This window comes from Xiphias gladius, chromosome 13, assembly GCF_016859285.1.
Source record: "Xiphias gladius isolate SHS-SW01 ecotype Sanya breed wild chromosome 13, ASM1685928v1, whole genome shotgun sequence".
In the NCBI taxonomy this organism is placed as follows: Eukaryota; Metazoa; Chordata; class Actinopteri; order Istiophoriformes; family Xiphiidae; genus Xiphias; species Xiphias gladius.
In genome coordinates, this window is record NC_053412.1 from 6516054 (window position 1) to 6533893 (window position 17840).

At 40.2% G+C, this 17840-nt stretch overlaps 2 protein-coding genes across 3 annotated transcripts; one reads left to right on the top strand and one right to left on the bottom strand.

Moving 5' to 3' along the window:
• Window positions 1-458: 458 nt before the first annotated feature.
• Window positions 459-9613, bottom strand: arpc2 (actin related protein 2/3 complex, subunit 2). The gene is made up of 10 exons (XM_040142232.1): window positions 9371-9613; window positions 7704-7738; window positions 6864-6976; window positions 5145-5190; window positions 4689-4875; window positions 4194-4287; window positions 3410-3536; window positions 3186-3286; window positions 2087-2187; window positions 459-928 (listed from the first exon to the last, which is right to left on the bottom strand). The coding sequence occupies exons 1-10, from the start codon at window positions 9442-9444 to the stop codon at window positions 907-909; spliced, it is 900 nt and encodes a 299-aa protein (XP_039998166.1). The 5' UTR covers window positions 9445-9613; the 3' UTR covers window positions 459-906.
• Window positions 9614-10472: 859 nt separating this feature from the next.
• Window positions 10473-17637, top strand: LOC120798150 (C-X-C chemokine receptor type 2-like). 2 transcript variants are annotated; one of them, XM_040142231.1, is made up of 4 exons: window positions 10473-10545; window positions 11694-11900; window positions 14482-14662; window positions 15349-17637. In XM_040142231.1, the coding sequence occupies exons 3-4, from the start codon at window positions 14491-14493 to the stop codon at window positions 16422-16424; spliced, it is 1248 nt and encodes a 415-aa protein (XP_039998165.1). In that variant the 5' UTR covers window positions 10473-10545; window positions 11694-11900; window positions 14482-14490; the 3' UTR covers window positions 16425-17637. The 2 variants fall into 2 exon arrangements, with proteins under 2 accessions (XP_039998165.1, XP_039998164.1); XM_040142230.1 differs by lacking the exons at window positions 10473-10545; window positions 11694-11900 and adding an exon at window positions 14277-14336.
• Window positions 17638-17840: the final 203 nt, after the last annotated feature.

Genomic DNA, 17840 nt, shown 5'->3' on the forward strand with positions numbered 1-17840 from the left:
AGAAACAGCCTTAAACGTTATTAAACAAATATTACAGAAACAATGTCCAGTTTTCGGTAACAGTGTTAAGTAACATTCAGATGATTTTAGGATTTTTTTGAGTGTATGTCCCCTGCTTTATTGTGAGCTAAAGGATGGTAGAAATCTCTCAACCAATACAGAACCATGTAATCATTTATCTGAAGCGAGCTAATCAAAAGCCAAAACACTGGACAGCTAGACTAGAAAGATTACAAATAATTTAAAGCACTTGTGCAATCTCCTTTCTAAGAAATTGTCCTATTTCCTTAAATCTCTCTCAAAGGAAATAAGCATGAAACATTTCACTTAAAACTGATCGGTAAGTGCAATAATAATCTCCGTGGACTGATAAAATTCAGAGTAGAAAAAAAAAAAAGAGAAACAAAGTCAACAGAGACACACCACTACCAGAGAGATGCTTTTTTTTGTAAGAGTGATTCATTTTATTTTTTCAAATGACAATGGTACAGACAACATGAGAGCACAGAGAGGAAAGAAGGGGGGACTGAAATCATCCAGTACATGTATATTTCATGGTGAGGGTTGAGGGGCAAGCAAGAGTACCAAATGGAGTAAAAGATGTCGTATCAAAAATTGTCTTTTTTTTCATATATATATTTATATAGGACTAATAATTCTCTTTAACTATGCAAAGCAAGGAATGCCCTTTTTTCCATTTATCTTAAACCTTGGCTTTCTCTAAGCAGAGCCAACATTATTATTCATTAAAAAAAAAAAAAAAAAAAAAAGACTGGACACATTTTTGGGGCTGGGCAGGGGCATTTTAGAGGCATCCTGGAGTCCTGTCGGATGTGGCGTTGAGTCTCGGTGTGGCGCGTTTGGGCGTGTCCACGGGGGTTTGGATTTCTCTGATGGGCGTCCGCCTCAGCGGGAGAAGGTCTTTCCACTGAAGAAAAAAAAAGAATAATACACAATCAAACCATGGCACGTTAGATAGTAAACAAAGGACACCACAAAAACCACAACCAGCTTTGTTAGCTGCTTTAACACTTAATCCCCTAAAGCTTTTTCCAGAGTGAGTCACATCAATTTTGGCAAGATAGCATGCTTCTTTAAAAATATTTTGTGAAACGGCCAGCAAACAGCCTTCCGTTTGTTTTGACACTCAAGTTGTCAGCACTCTGAAGGATCACGGAACATTACGTTAATATCTCAACATACTTGTTGAGATATTTGTGATATGTATTTCTCTGTCTCTTGTCTTTGTCAAAACAAATTTGACAATATGTGATTGACACTTCAAATATCGGCTCTAAGTTCCTGACAATCTCTTAGTTCGCTAGTTGTCTCCAAGTATATGATTCATGTGACATGTTTCTCCCTCTTCGAAACTCACAAAAGATGGCAGCTGTGGGGGCTCCCTACTTATTCCAGTAACACATTAACCGTAGAACAAAGCCTCTCTGTGCTAAAACACTATAAAATTTCCCAATTATTTCAGAGCTACAAGGCTATTAGTGTATTTGTGGCTGTTAGGACAGTTAGCAAAGCGGAGAGCTGTAAAAATTCCTTGTTGACTCGCTGCAAAAAAAAGGGGCCACACACCTCAAAAACACACAAAGAGGCAGAGCTGCAGTCAACTCGTAAAGACAGAAGAAAAATACTGCTATCTTGGAAAATGCAGCGATAGTGTATCTCAAGACTAAATCTGGCAAATACCGTTCATGAGCCATCTTAAAAGGAAGACCCGCAGCAGTGCTCACGATTCATGATAACTGCTATGGGTCTGCATTTAAGACCTGAACAGTGAAAAAGGCAGAGAGGAGGCTTAAGACATTGTGACTGAGGGTTTATATAAAAAAATAAAATCTACTAAAATATACGGTTGGATCAAAATACTGAAATCTAATTCATGGCATCAAAAAAAAAACAAAAAACCCTTGTTTGACCCTTGTTTCTTATGTTTAGAAGAACTGCCAACTTTAGCCCTAAACGTTGATCCTCATCTTGCTCTTCTTACATCAAACATTGACTATGAACGTGAACTGTGGTACAGAAACAAGAGATGGTTGTCAACAAGAGGAGCAGAGCAGAGGCTTATTACGAGATGGTCTTCATCTCCTTCTTCTCGGCGTCGGGTCGAGCACGATTCAGCACCTTGAGGAAGTCTGATGTCTTGGCCCTCATACGTGTGTGAATGTAGGCCTGCGGAAGAGACGCAGAACTGAGGGATTAAAATTTTCATAAAGGTATTTACAACTGCAAAACAACAACCACAACTTGCCACCTAATCTTGGAATGAATGCTGTACAAATATGATAATGACAGGCTTCGCTTGTTTGCATTGTCAACATAGTCAGATGCAGAATTTTAAATACAATGGACAGCAGAGACACGGGTCACATAGTAGTCCCTAATTTGACAGTGTATGTTCTCACAGTTCTCGCGCTTAACCAACCCACACCTGGCCATAAATCCATCTATCATGTCACCCATGCCGACTCCTTCTTGCCTGAGGCAAAAAACACCCAACATCCAGTTCCATTGTCTGCAGTCTGAGCACCAGATGCTTACGAAACAACGCAAACACATGCCCCTGAAATGCAAGTCATCCGAAAAATGGCTTTGATTAACTCCCATACACTGCCCTGAGAACCGGCATAATCACCGGGGGCGGCAGAGCGAGTCGTACTCAAGTATACCCTTCCTTTGATCTCACCAGTGGCTGCACTTTCTGTTGTGGAGAAGGCCCCTTACTACAATGGAGGATGGAACATACTATCACAGGGGAGGACTTCATAACCTGCTCTCACCTATAATTAAAGCAGACTTCCAGCCTGTAGCCTTTTCAACTGGTGCTTCTTTAATATTGCTCTAGCCATTGTGGGCCTTCAGACTTAGGAAGACTGAGGCCAAAACTTGTCACGAGACCTAAGAGACCTAAAAATATATCTAAAATGAACAGATTATCTGTCCAAACATAAACGAAGCGATAAATATTCCAAAAATCAAGCTTTTCTTATGAACCTCAACACTCACTGGAACTTGCGCTGGACGCGTGAGTGGATCAGAAATGGAGCGCCAAGATAAACAAAAAATATTAAATATCTAAAAGGCATGGGTTGAAATTCAGAAAATAGACAGTTTGTGCCTGTTGTGCAGAGTCTATTCGAAGAGTTTGTGAGTTTGTTCGTTGAACTGACCTTAGAGCACTTTATGTGGTAGTGCAGGTAGTCCCTGAAGGTGTGGATGAGGTTGATGGTGTTGTCTCTGGCATTGGCATTGGTGTGACGTGGGAACAGGACTGAAAACAGTAACAGCAAAGCACGTAGATCAATAACAAATTAGAAAACTAATCATGTCTTCAGTACAGCTGCATGGCAGGTGAAGAAGATTCGGTCGCGTTTTCAACTCAACGGATGCTGACCGAAGGTGATGTATCCAATGTTGTCCCCCACGGCGGCGTCTGTGTCCTTCAGCTCCAGTGGCGGCTCCCTGTGGCTGAACAGCACCTGGGGGGCTGTGTGGCTGGCTCGCCGGCCCTCTTTGAACTCCTACGCGCAGAAAAACGTGAGTGTCCAGTACCAGTTTTAGATGTCTTACTGTGTAGCAGTTCCTTAACAAGTGAAGCCATTAACTGAATGGACTGAGTTCGGGTTCTATTTGATTCGCACATTTGATTTTATGAAGGTGTAACTGCCAGTGTTGGTGGCTTTGCAGCTACTTTGGCATTAGTTTGCTGACATTTCTCTATTTTTATTGTGGTTTTTAAAATCAAACAGGATACTATACTATTGTTGCTGTCAGAAATTCCTGATACCTCAGATTCAGAATTGCAACTAGAAGGCTGAGATGAACGCTTTTGTTTCTGCTCTCAGCTACTTACAGTCTGAACAATATGGTGTAGATGCGGCAGAATTCTAAGCAGGTCTTGAGTATGTTCACACTGGATAAGTTAATAATACTTAAAAATGAGGAGTGTGCTGCTGATGTCGCCTTTTGTGCCACAATGCAATGCACATGCTTGAGAAAAATTCAAATTCAGTTGGATGGTGGAGAAAGTTTAATTGGCACTGGCATTTAAAGTTGTGGTAAAGTATGTTGCAAGTATGCACGACAACCGGTTTACTGTGCGTTATGTTCTTCAGTACAGTACGAACTCACAAAATTTACACAGTGACTGACTTTCGTGTTCATGCGGCCTCACAAACCTGCATGAAGACTTTGCCGATGATGACGTCGTCGTCATCTTTGAACACCGTGCTGAACACAACCGTCACTCTGTCTTTCTTGGCCTCCACATACCTGAGAAGACACAACATGCCGGACGGGTCAGAGGTTTAAGACCAAAGACCCGGAGAAAAGAGGATTACCACAAAAATGGTAGCAAGACCCAAAATATGTTTTCTTTGACTGTCAGAGTTCAGTCCTACAAAATATTTCCCATGCTTGAAGACCTGCTACAACAAGTTTCATGGTTTCATAAAAACTGTCAAGTCTCAACGTAACAAATATCTTTGTTTCATTTTGAAAACTTTCCTTTTAACTTTTTCTGCATTTTTAAAAAGGTTTCTCGTAGCCTTCATATGAGACACTCGAGTTTAGACTAGCAACACAAGCCCTGTTCAATTAGAGGAATTGAAAACCAAGCTCTTCCCTTCTGCCTTTGTCTGAAACCAAAAGCTCTCAAACTCCCACACACGTACATGGACTCATCGTCTCTGTAGTGGACCACAGCCCTCTTCTCGCCCTCTTTGCCCTCTTCCTGGAACTTGAAGTACTTTTCGAACACTGAGGCGAAGCAGTTCCTCTTGAGCATCCCCGCCTGGTGGACAACCTCATCTTTGTTGGCTGGTAGTGCGTCCAAGTCGTAGAGGAGGGACACGTTGTAGCCTGGGAGGAAGACGATCGGAGACAGAGCGATGAAGATTCCAGATTGTAGTCAGTCACCACTTTTAATTGCACGCTTTTCTATTAAAAACTAGTAACTGCAAACTAGTAATCATTTGGGATAAATGCTCTGGACATGAGGCACAAAGTTGACATTTAAGACGGCTACATACTGTATCAGACTGTCCTGTGGGTGTAAACATCTTAAAACTGAGCTGACGTTAGCTGTCGAATAATTCAGAGGTTTTCACTGATTTAAGTCACTGACTTACCAGACTCTGGTGAGACCAGGAAATTCCCATAGACCCTCTTGAGCAACTGAAATTAAAAATATGACATTTGTTTGGATGGTGCCTCTCTAAATGCAGTTCCCAAAAGACGCACTTCACAGAATTACCATTAAAAAAAGGCGAGAGAAAAATTCAAAAATTCTAAAGCAAAATTTACGGTCATGGTAAAGAAAACGTGATTAATACAGGAAAATAGGACGATTAAAGCTTTTTTAAAATTTGGATAATGACTTAGAATCATGTATATTATGCAAGACAAAGCTTTTATAAAAAGGCCCTGAGGCTGCTACTTTGATGCTAGAAAAGAGAAAGGGTCCCAAGACTTCAGGAGACATACGATTTAAGTGCTCTCTTTTCATTAAAAAAAAAAAAATACACAACAGGTACTTTCAAAGCCATCCTTTGAATCTCAAAATTGCCAAGACTTCAGTGATTTTCAAAGCCTGTGGGAATCCTCGAGGAATAAGCAGGTGGTTAAGAGAAGAGAAGAAACACGCAGAAATGTCACCAACAACAAAAGCAGAGAGAGACAGCTTAACAAACTCGCCCCGCAAAAAACGCACGATACAGTAGGAAGGAGGCATGTGTCTTCAGGCGGTAATGGAAGGGCTTAGAGTCTCAGCACTGGGGCCTCCTCTATAATGGATACCTGTCATTGTAGAATGAACTGAGGTACACTTAGCAGGAGTATGCAAATCAAGCGCAGGAATGACGACAATTTACAAGCAAAAGTCAACCAAGGACAGTGTAGTATGCTATATTCTTCCTCATTTTAATCTGAACAGTCTTTCAGCAAAACAAAATACATCAATGAATAAACAGATGAGAATGTGTGAGAATAAACAAACCCTTTACACACACTTTAAACACTCCCTCCCCGCTCAGTGCTTTCCAACCAGACCTTTCACAAGCTTGAGTAACTGAATGTGACACTGTTGAACCGTTCACTTATCCCTCCGCTCTTGAGTTTTGGGGAACAATGAGGGAAGTCGCTGGGCGGCAGCCAAGACATTCATACACAGTGGCTGCTGCTCGCAGTCAGCACTTCCTCGCACTGGGTGAGTCACTTCCTGTTTCTAACAGAAGCCTCAGCAGCTGCTTTCTTCCTTACATGGCAACAGAGCTCTTACGTTAGAGATAGGTGTGTGTGTGGTTATGTGTGTCTGTGTGTGCGGATACCAGTCATGACTTCATTCTACTATTTTTGTTTTTTTTGTTGACACTTTATTAAATCCGATTGACACCAAAACCAGACAGAAACCTACTTAAATGCATTCTTGCCTTGACTTATTGGTGACAACCTTTTAACTGTTTAAGCAATGAATGTTTGCAGGGTGACTCCTGTTTTAAACAGCTCACCTGCAGGTCTAAGGAATATCACTGCTGAACTAAAAAGCATACCAGGAAAAGCAACTGCTGACCTCTCAGGAGATCACCAGTTTATTTTTATGACCAGGGGAACAATGTGTCAGAAAGCCACAACCGCATTTTAAAGAATTTTAAACTCAAGTGTAAGATCTAGGAAAAGGGAAAATTTCAGCTCTTGAAGTACGATAACATATGTGAAAAAAACTGACTGCTAGTGAGGCCCCATTTCTGTCTAGAAAGGCACAGAGAAACATTTTCCAGACTCTTTGTTTATGTTCCTCCCTCTTTCTCTTCATTTGTGTGTGTGTGCGTGTGTGTGTGTGTGTGTCGTACCTCGTCAGCTCCATGCTCCTGCAGCTCCTTGTAGAACTTCAGGGAGATGCTGACCATCACTTTGGTCTTGTCCCCATTAGGGTTGGAGATGTGGTACAAGACGCCATCGAAATCTGCAGCATCATCAGAAACATCAGGTGACTGATAACAGACAACCCCCCCCCCCCAAAAAAAAACCCTTTGCTTCCAGCTTCTCCACCAAAAGATGGCAGCACAGCCTTAACACAGAAGACGTAACAATCCGCTTAAATAATGGTGACTTGACACACTGAAACATTTTGTACCAGGGCGAATGTAAGTTAGTAGTAATCTCAATTCATGCCGGTACATGAGATTATTTCAGTCAATTTCACATGTGAGAATCATAGGAAGATACTGTAATTGGTGGAATGATAGCAGCATAAAGCACAGCTGAGAGTAAGTATCACCACCCAGTAACAGCTTAAAACTTTGTCATCCCCAGTGCTTAAAAATTAGGGTAAAGTAACTACAGAGAAAATTTGTTACCTTTAATTTTGAGTGTCTGTTTTAGTTGATCGAGTAGAAATACCAAACATTTGCTGTAACCTGCCACAAAAGTGCTGCTGATGTACAATGAAGAGAGGCGGCTCAGCTGTCAAACATTTGCAAACTACTAGTTTTAAAGAAATGATCTAAACTACAATGGGCACAGCACTAACAGTGCGCTGGCTGCGCTTACGATCGGATCATCACACCTAAAAGACATTGCTATATCAATATCTACAACCATGCTTTTACGCAACTGTGTGGTCAGACCTAATCAAAGGCCTTTCAAAGAAGCTACACGCAATATATAGCAAGCTGTTGCATAAGACGCACCTGCAAACGTCACATCGACGGCCTCTGGTTTGGTTCTGCAAGGAGACAAAATTAGGATATTCATGAGGCATAAAGAGAATAGTCAAAGCCTGTTAAACCCATCAATTTACGTAAATATAGATTTTTTTTTCATTCACAGTGAATATCAGATCCAATCATAAAGGACTAGAGCTGAAACAATTAATTGATTAATCCATTAGTCGATCAACAGAAAAATAATCGTCAACCATTCTGACTGTCAATGAATAATTTCATTCATTTTTTCAGGCAAAAATAGTGAAAAACGTTTTTCTATTTCCACGCTGTCAAATGAGAGGATCTTCTGCTTTTCCTTGTCATATCTTTTGACATTAGATTGTTGCTCCAACAAAATGACATTATACTACGTCACATTGGACTCCAGGAAGTGGCAATGGGCAATTTGTCACTATTTCTTGACATTTTATAGGCTAAGGATTAAACAAATAAATAACCTGCAAATCAATTTAAAACGAAAATAAATGGACACTTTAAGGGTATTTAATATTGATGTAACTTGGACTGAAACAATTAGTGAATTAACACTTAGTTGATCAACAGAAAAGTAGCATAACAGGCATTTAAAAAAAACAACAACTATTTTCTTAAATCTTTTATAGATCAAACATGTATTCAATTAATCAGTAAAATAAAATGTAAGATTAATAATCTTCAGTCGCAGCCTCACAACGGATGCCATCATAAATTTAAGACTTGATACTCAGCTTTCAAGCTAAGACAGTCTTTTGGATATGTCTAAAACACTGGGATTTTCTACTTTTATTGAATCTACCTGATAATGTGCTGGGGTTTTTTTGTTTTTTTAACGAGCGGAACACTATTTTAGGGGTTGCACAGTAACAAACGAACACTGCTAAAAGGTGGATGCTGCAGCTCAGCTGTGCACAGACTTGACTCAGCTTGACTACGGGAATGCGGAAGCTGGAAAGAGAAGGGGCGATGGTTAGCTCACAAGTAGCCGCTGACTGCGTCCGTGCAAAGCAAATAAACGGGATTCATTTAGGGGAACCACGGAGTTGGATGTGATATAAGTAACCTGATGTTTGTAGACCGCAGTCAACGACGGACTTGTGTCTAAAAGTCCTTAGAAAATGTTTTTCACTTTGGATGAAAGCTGCTTTAATCCCTTGTTAATGCGGACGAAATGTCTTCCAGAAATAGTCGTTTGTGCTTTAACATCAGTTCCTCCGCAAACTCGCCACAAACAGTAGCTCCCTTGCGTTCGGCTAGCGACTAATTAAACTCTGCAACCTCGTAAAAACAGTTTTAAAATGTTATACTTAATATTTGTGAGGCAAGCGGTGGCAAAATGAGCTGAAATGTTTAGTTACTTTACTTCCGCCGGGGGAGATCAAATTTATTGGGGTGACATTTTTTGGCACAACACCGGCCGTGCAGACACACCCCAGCTTCAGGCGAACTAGTCACGGCGGCTCAAAAGATAATTCACTCCGTATTTTGCTTCCCCCCCCACTTACACCCTAAAAAACACCAACCAGCTGATTTGTGCAAAGCCGGGGCCGTGTATTAACTGCTTCATTAAATGCAGCCGTCGTCTTGAGTGAAATGCTAAAGGGGAAGCTGGCTGGCGTTAGCAGTGCTAGCCAGGTGTAACAATGATTTCTCACCCGTTGGATGCGCCGTCGAACTTCAACGCCAGCGTCTCCTCTATAATGCGGTTATTGATTTCTAACAGGATCATCGCAGCGGACCGCCGGTGTCGAGGAAAAGGGGGGAATGATCAGATGGAGCTATGTGGTGGGATTAACCTATTTGTGTCAAATTCTGCAAATTTTTCCTCCCTTGACAGACCAAACCGCTTCCGCCGAGGCTCTTCCGCCTGTCGCTTCCGCGTATTTTAGACTCAGGACCCCACAAGATGGGGACGGCCACGATCTTGCCTGTAATAAATTCGTAAAGACAATTCTGCAGTGAAACTATTGAAAAACAAGAAAGCATAAAAGCTGTATGCTCTTAGCATTGTATTGCTGTTATAAGGCTTATATTAACAGAGCAACCTATACGTCTAGTTATTTGTCTTATACTTTAATAGCTTATTTTATGTTATTCGTTTTATTGATATATTATTTATATTATTACTATTTTAAGGGTTAATAACATGAAAAATGTTTCATGTTACTGTTCTTTATAGTAAATATGCAGCAATTGTTTATGAGGTTTGATATCAGCTATTCCATTTCAGTCACCTCTTCTCAAGAAACTCTACTGAAATAAACACAATAAACACATTATAGACCCTTTAGATAAATGTAATTTAATATTTATAGGAGTAAGACTGTGTTAGACCTCACATCACATAAGAGAGGATAGATGAACATTCAGGCAAAGCAGTCAACTGCCCTAGTACTCCAGGTCCTTAGGTTCCCCAAAAGCCACTGGTTTTTCAGATGTGTTTTAGAAATTTGATGAATTGCAATAAAATAAAACCTGTAACTGTTTTGATAATCAATGAATTGTTAAAGTTGTTTTTTTTTAAGCAAAAATGCAAAACAAAAAAAAAAAACACAGGGTCCAGCTTTTAGATTATGAATATTGATGGTTTTCTTATTCTTCTATGAAATGAAATTGTACCATTGGATGGACAAAACAACATTTTATTGATTAAAACTAATCTATTAATCAGAAAAATAACTGAAAGATTAATCGATAATGAATCATTTTCTTTATTAAATCTTATCTCACATGTTCGCCACCGTTTGTCAGGTATTGCACTGAGGGGGATTACAGGGAAACAGGACTCTTACCAGCGTGACCTCCTGTCAGACCTAAGTTAAAGCATTTGGTAAGTCCAACGGGCCCCTCGGTCTTATAAATTAAGATGAAGGAAACTTCTGTATGTGCGGTGTTTTCCAGTTATTTAAAATCTACATTTTTTATTCAGTGCATTAGGATGCTGCTTTGACATCAGTAAAAGTATTTAATGCACACTCAAAAATGGCATTAAGAGCAAACAGCTGAGCGGATGGATTGGGTGGTTTTATGCATATTAAAAGGTGTTGATTCAACTGGATGATCACTTTGCAGGATGTAGTCTCTAAAGCTGTTGACTTTTATTGTGTTATTCTTTATTGTGTTACTGGGATTTTCTATTATTTCGTCCACCCCCTTTATATCAAAGAGGGTTGGCTAAATTACAGAAACATCTGTTTTTATAATGCAGTGCAGCTCAGTAGCACCACAAACTCCAACCTCCAGAATGATCTCTAATACGGTTTTAACCAAAACTAAACATTATGAGCTTCATGAAGGTTGGATTTATTACAAGACTGTTGTATTAGACTGCATTGATTTCAGCGAGGTGACCCTAATAGATGGATTACTGTGTTTCTCATCTGTCAAACAAGACGGACACGCAGCAGCAAAGACATAAATTTGCTGTCAATGTGATAAATGTGAGCAGTAATAAAACCAAACACAGGCGTCGTACTAATTACAAGGTATGTCAAAACCATTTTCAGTAATAACAATACGTGCTGGTAACACTAACACAATACAGGATGGCTTTACTGACGTGTCACAGCTCATAATCCAGTCATTTTGAGGTTTTTTTTTGATTCTGTGGTTTGGTGAAAGAAGTTCAAGAATGTAATAAAAGAACTAATGTGATGTTTAAGATTCTCCAGTCTGAGAACCTGCTGGTTTTTCTATTTTATGTCATTAAAACAACTCGGTATCTTTGGGTTTTGGATTGTTGATGAGACAAAACAAGACATGCGCAGACCTTGGATTCTGGGAAACTTTGATGGAAATTTCTTCCACTATTTTCTGACATGTTATTGACCAAACCATTAATCAGTTATTTGAGAATATAAACAGCAGTTTAATGATGTGGCATTGAAGAAACAGAGTGCCACAGAGAAATAGCTGCTTTGAGGAAGATCTGATATCTGATGTCTCTCGTTGTTGTTTTCTTTCTCTTTTACTTTGAAGGACAACAGTACTGGGCGTCGTATCAGACGGTTGCATCTCCAGCACTGTCACGGATACATCAGATGGAGTTCCGAGGCTCTTCCCCTATCCGGAACTCTACTGGGATACTGCTGAACTGACCTGAGGACGAATTTAAAGGGTCAGCGCACCCAAATTACGAAATCAACAATAAGAACCTCAAAAAGCACCTATGCCACTGCTGAGGCTGTAAGTACCAAAGCATTAGCAGCAAAATATACTCAAAGTGCCAAAAGTAAAAGCACGCATTATATGGAGTGGCAGATTTCAGAATAATACATTTATAATTATTTGATGCATTCATATGTGCGTCACTTTAACGTTGCAGCTGACAAAATTGGAGCATAATTTTCAATCTTTGCAAAAGTCGCATCCTGTGGAAAAATGCGTGGATGCTGCCTAACTCCCAACATAAACTAAATCCCAGACGTAGTTGGGAATTTGGAAGGCACCGCCACCCTACATTTGGCAGGAGTCGTCTCCGGTTTCGGGTGTACCGTTAGAAAACCGACACGCTTGGCGGGACGCGCACAGCCTCCGACCTCAGCGCTCAGAGGAGCGAAGAGCGAGAGGCGGCCGGCTGCAGCGCAAACGTCCGACGAAGAAATTCCTGATGCCAGTCAAACATTTTCAAGGGGAATGGGGGGAGTGTATCTCAGCTCCCCGGGAAGATTGGTCGCTGTGCCAGGCTTTGCCTCTGTTGTTCTGTTGTTCAGGCGCGGAGCAGTTGGCACAAGAGACGCGCAAGGTCCCAACGGCCAGAATCCAGTTTAGTTGGATGCCTTCTTACGAACACCGTAAGGTATCAGGCTTTTGGTATCGTGTTGCACATAATAACAAAAACACTCAGGGAATTAACAGTATAGTTTTTTTTTTTTTTTTAGAATTAATTTGAGTTCATTTTTTTCCATTGATCCAAATATTTTTAATGGTTTATTTAGTCTCAGATTTGGTTTTAGTACTTTTCATATGGATAATATTTTTAAAAGTATGATGATCAGAGCAGGCATCCTGTGTATGTTTGTAGAGGAATTGTATAATTTAAGCAAAATTAAAAAAAAAAAAAAAACTTTTTTAAATGAATCTGCATCATTTTTTTGTTCTACCCCAAACTCAGACAAAAGAGAGAAAACTACATGAAGACATGAAACTATGAGAACAACCCGAGAACAGGCTAAAACAAAATTGTTGTTTACTTCTGCCTCTTGCTTTATTCTTCATCTTCATCTTCTTCAGTCGGCTTATTTTCCTCGTAGGGATATTTCGTTTCACTCATGGCAACCTTAACCGTACGCTCTATCTCTCTCTCTCTCACACACACACACACACACACACACACACACACACACACACACACACACACACACACACACTGTTGACTCAAACAGTGTATGCCAAAGTAAAGAGACACTAAAAACACGCCATTCTGGTTCGGGGACTGTAGCCTCCCAAAGGAGGCTGGCAACACGACAGGAATGTCATTTAGTGGTGTGCTGCCTTTAAGTCTCTCTACACTTGGAGATATATGACAGTTGCGCAGGGGCGGCAGCAGTGATGCAACAGGCCTCTACGCCGATCATCGCATGTTTTACCTGTCGAAACCTGAGTGAGGGGACTTTGTGGAGACAAAGGGATGGTGGGGGAAATACTTTAGTGTTTGAAAACACATGCACCTTTGCAGAGGGAGTGAGAGGAGACTTGGCTCAGCAAAATCACAGAAATATCTATGATCTCAACTTTTAGCTGCATTGGTCCACTTAATAAGAATGGTATACCTGGTAAGGAATTATTTTCAAACTCCTCCAACCCACCTCTATTTCGGAGCAAAAATGCCTAAATTGACATTCCCAGATTAAAATCGCTGACATTTTGAGACCCCGAATGGACACATGCTAACCGAATGTTATTTATTGTCTCTAAAAGTGTGTTAAATTTTAATATACTTGAGCTAAAATACTCACAAATTTCAGTTAGTTTTTGATATTACCTCCATCGCCATCAAACTTTTAACTGCACGTGGAGAAGATTCATTGAAACAGGTGTCATTGGTGAATATGTATAAAACAAAAGATACATCTAATTGTAAAAAAAAAAGTCACAAAATAACTTAAGACAATCAACATAACTTAACCAAAATATATGAGAAAATGAATGAAAACAAAGTAAATTGGTTGTAGATGGCAGTGGGGGCTCTCATTCCTCATCTTCTTCCTCCTCCTCCTCCTCATCGACAAGACTGAGAGAGAAACATAAAGCAAGTTTAGAATGATAGCGGTTTTATTCAACAATAAGAGATGAAAAAACTGTGACACCGTGTCAAATCAGGGGGAATGAAACCAGACTTTTGCAACAGCAAAAGCGGGAATATTGCAGCATTTCATTTCCAGAAAGTGTCGCAGCTGACATCCTGACCTGCGGATTTGTAGAAACACCTTACCACACATCCCTGATTAGCCAACAACTTCATTCAGGGTCACATCACATGTGGCGGTTGTCGTGTTATCTGGGATGTTCTGTGTGTTTGCCCCGGGTTACAAGTAGTTATTCCAAAACGGGCATTTAAGACAGAAAGATACACTTTCTCGAGTGCATCGTCTGAAGATGTAGATGTGCCTTTTTTCAAAGGTGGGGTGCTTTATTTTGGAATACAATCGAATTAATTGTAGACACACCGACTTTGATGCTTGTGCTGCCAGACATTTGATTTCTTTCATTTTTTTCTAATTTTACTGTGACATGTCAAAATGTCGTGGATGTCTTGTTGCTGCAGAAACGTTTGATGACGCAGACGCATGCGGTAAGGTACTGGGGGAAGGAAACGGGGCATTGGGTCAGTCCTCCATCAAAAAACCCCCGTATCTTATCACTCAGAAAAGAGGATGTTCTGCAGCACAAACCTGTTTGTCAAGCTGCTGTCATCCTCGCAAGCTGCCGCCAAACCAGTGCAGGAGGTGAGTATCCGAAACTAGTTTATTCTCATAGGTGGAATCTAGAGGGATGGCGATTACATTAGTGTGTATTAAAGCGAGACTATGTAACTGTCGAAAAATGAAATAACCGGATCTTCCTTGTACAAATATAAAGAATTTTGAAGTTGAATTCCTAAACAATAAAACGCACCCTTGCTCAAGTTAATACACCGAGTGATTTTGCCGCTACAGCCCAGCATGGTCTGGTACGATCCGCAGCTCACGATGGCCGGCGTTAGCTGATGCTGGCGAACTTTAATAAAACATTTCTGTGTGACTGAAATGATTGAGTCACTTCAGTTTGCCATCGTTTCGAAGCTGTCACTGGGAGTCACAGTGGCCGCTGTTACAAAAAGTTACGTAAGCTCACTTTAAAGCTGCACAATGCCACGTTTCCCAAATTATGGGAAATAGCTGTTTGTAATTTTAAAGCAGAAAAAGCAATATAGCTAATACTCTTTCTGTTGTTTTCCCTCTTATCATGTGTAATTTTGTCCAGTGCTAGATTATTTTTTTTAACAATGTCAACACTGAACAACAAAGAAGGCAGTATATACAGGATTGTAAATTGTGAATTTTTTCTGCAGAAATTAAACATGGCAGAAGCTGAATCAATGTTTTATACTGCTATGATAGTGTACTGGTATCAATCTTTTTTCCATCCACAGTCATGTCGATCACCTATGTCTTTTCTGACGATTACTTTGACCAAATCAACGGAACCATCCCAAACAATCAAACGCTCTACGTTGATCCAAAGACTACACCATGTGAGGCAAAACCGCTGGAACTCACAGCAGCCTTGACCCTGTGTCTCGTCCTCTCAGCCATCTGTTTACTGGCAATACCAGGAAACGTGTTAGTGGGCTGGGTGATCAGCACCAGCAGACAGGCCCTGACTCCATCGGATGTGTACTTGTTTCATCTGACAATAGCAGATGGTCTGATGGCCCTCACCCTCCCATTCTTCGCTGTAGCATTGGTCAAAGGATGGATCTTTGGAGACTTCATGTGCAAGCTCCTCAACCTTATCTTCGAAGCAAACTTCTACACCAGCATCATCTTCCTGGCCTGTATCAGCATCGACCGTTATCTTGTGATTGTGCGCGCCAGTGAGAATCTCAAGAGTCGCCAGCGGATGTGCAGCCGGATTCTCTGTGCAGCAGTCTGGGCCCTCGGCTGTGCCCTCAGTCTGCCTGCGCTTTTCAACGATGCCACCAAGCTCAACGATGACTCCGACTTCATTACCTGCTTTGAAACTTTTGACATCGGCAGCGCCACCTCATGGAGGCTTGCCACTCGTGGGTTACGGCACATTTTCGGTTTTTTGATCCCTCTGAATGTGATGATAACCTGCTACTGCATCACCATCGCAAGGCTGCTGCGCACTCGTGGTTTCCGGAAGCACCGTGCTATGAGGGTGATCGTAGCCGTGGTGGTTACATTTCTGCTGTGCTGGACGCCGTACCATATCACCTTGATAATAGACACGCTCCTGAGGGCCGATCTGATACCATTTAACTGCGCTGTGAGGCAGTCAGTGAACCTGGCTTTGGTTGTGACCAACACTCTGGCTCTGATCCACAGCTGCATCAACCCTGTCCTCTATGCATTCGTGGGAGAGAAGTTCAGGAAAAATATGATGCTGCTTTTTCAGAGGAAACTCAGACAGGAGAGGATGTCAATGTCAAAGTTCAGCAGGTCGACATCTCAGACATCAGAAGGCAATGGAACTATTATCTGAGACCTTTTATTTTTTTTTTTTTTTTTTTTTTTTATACAGCATAACTTCCTATTTAACAAGGCTTTTAAGTCCAGAAAGGAAGATGCTCTCCCAAATCCCACTCTTAAAAAATAAAGTATAATGAAGTGTTTTGTTACCCACGTACTGTAAATTCTCACTACGGCCTGTGCAATGGATTATAAATTGATCTTCAAGACACAGCCAGTGTCAGCAATATGAGTAACCAACCAGGAAAAAAAGGGAAGGTTACGAATGAAGTTTAAACTAAGATCAATTTGGTCGATTTTTCTCTAGGCCAGAGAAGAAGTCATTTCCGTCTGAGGTCCAAAAATCTTTGATTGCCCTGTTTAGGATATTTTGGGATGCGTACAGTACTGTCTCTGAAATTCTGCCTTTGGATTACATGTTACACTGCTGCCATCTATTGAGCTCACCGTCACCTATATCCACTACTGAAAACTTGTATTTCCAGCCTCTTATTTGATTAAGTCTGTGTTTATGTTTCTCATTAAGTATTTTTGTTGCTTAAGAGTGGATCAGCCTTTGTAGTGATGACATATATTAGGAATCTGTTTTTAACCAATGTGTGTACTGTAGTAGATCTTCCTATGTACTATCTTTCTATGTTTATTTATATATGATATAAATTCATATGACCTTTAAAGTTTGTGTATATTGCTGTCTTTTTCAGTAAAAGTGAGTAGCTTTGCAACCTTCCCTGGACTGACTGATTTATTCCTGTAGACTTGTGGTTGGTTCATATTCACAGGGGGTCCTCCTTACCAATAAAATTATAAATAACTCATCTGTCTTATAAGGAAATAATCAACAATGAACTGGGCAACCTGCATCTGCTGATTAATATCTTGTGGTATGATCAAAAACTCCAGGACAACTTCTAATGGACATTGTGGTGACACTGCTTTGAAATCAACTTCTTTAATGTTGATGCTTTTGAATGGAGCAATACTGTAGGATGTATAGTCAGCATGAATAAAGATACAAAATATGATTGATATTTACATTTTGTTTAAAGTAAAATTTACAACCATTGCAACAGTGTGGACCAGCTGGATGCTCACTGAGAAATGATTATTAATTATTATTATTACTGTGATTTCACTGTTTTCTGTTTTCCAAATGAACACAACTTAATTAACTGGTATGACATTAACATTAGCTACAAAAATGATTTAATACATTTTTTTTTCAAAATAAATAATACATACTGTACATACATAATAACAATAATAGTTGAGATAATGTTATACATTATAATATTGATATACAACATGTTATGCATTATAATATATTAAAACATACATCTGTATATTTGTTTTCATATCATGGCCCTTGAGATCATTATTGTTATTATTATTATTTTTTATTATTGTTATTATTATTATTATTAGTAGT

Bases quoted from the DNA above. Each gene is read 5' to 3' on its own strand.
- arpc2 (XM_040142232.1), bottom strand. From the start codon at position 9,444: ATGATCCTGTTAGAAATCAATAACCGCATTATAGAGGAGACGCTGGCG. The intron at 2,188-3,185 runs GTCAGTTCAACG...TCTCTTCCGCAG, and splicing joins ACCACATAAAGTGCTCTAAG to GCCTACATTCACACACGTAT. The intron at 929-2,086 runs GTAATAAGCCTC...TTTTTTCTTCAG, and splicing joins AAGGAGATGAAGACCATCTC to TGGAAAGACCTTCTCCCGCT.
- LOC120798150 (XM_040142230.1), top strand. The intron at 14,663-15,348 runs GTGAGTATCCGA...TTCCATCCACAG, and splicing joins CCGCCAAACCAGTGCAGGAG to TCATGTCGATCACCTATGTC.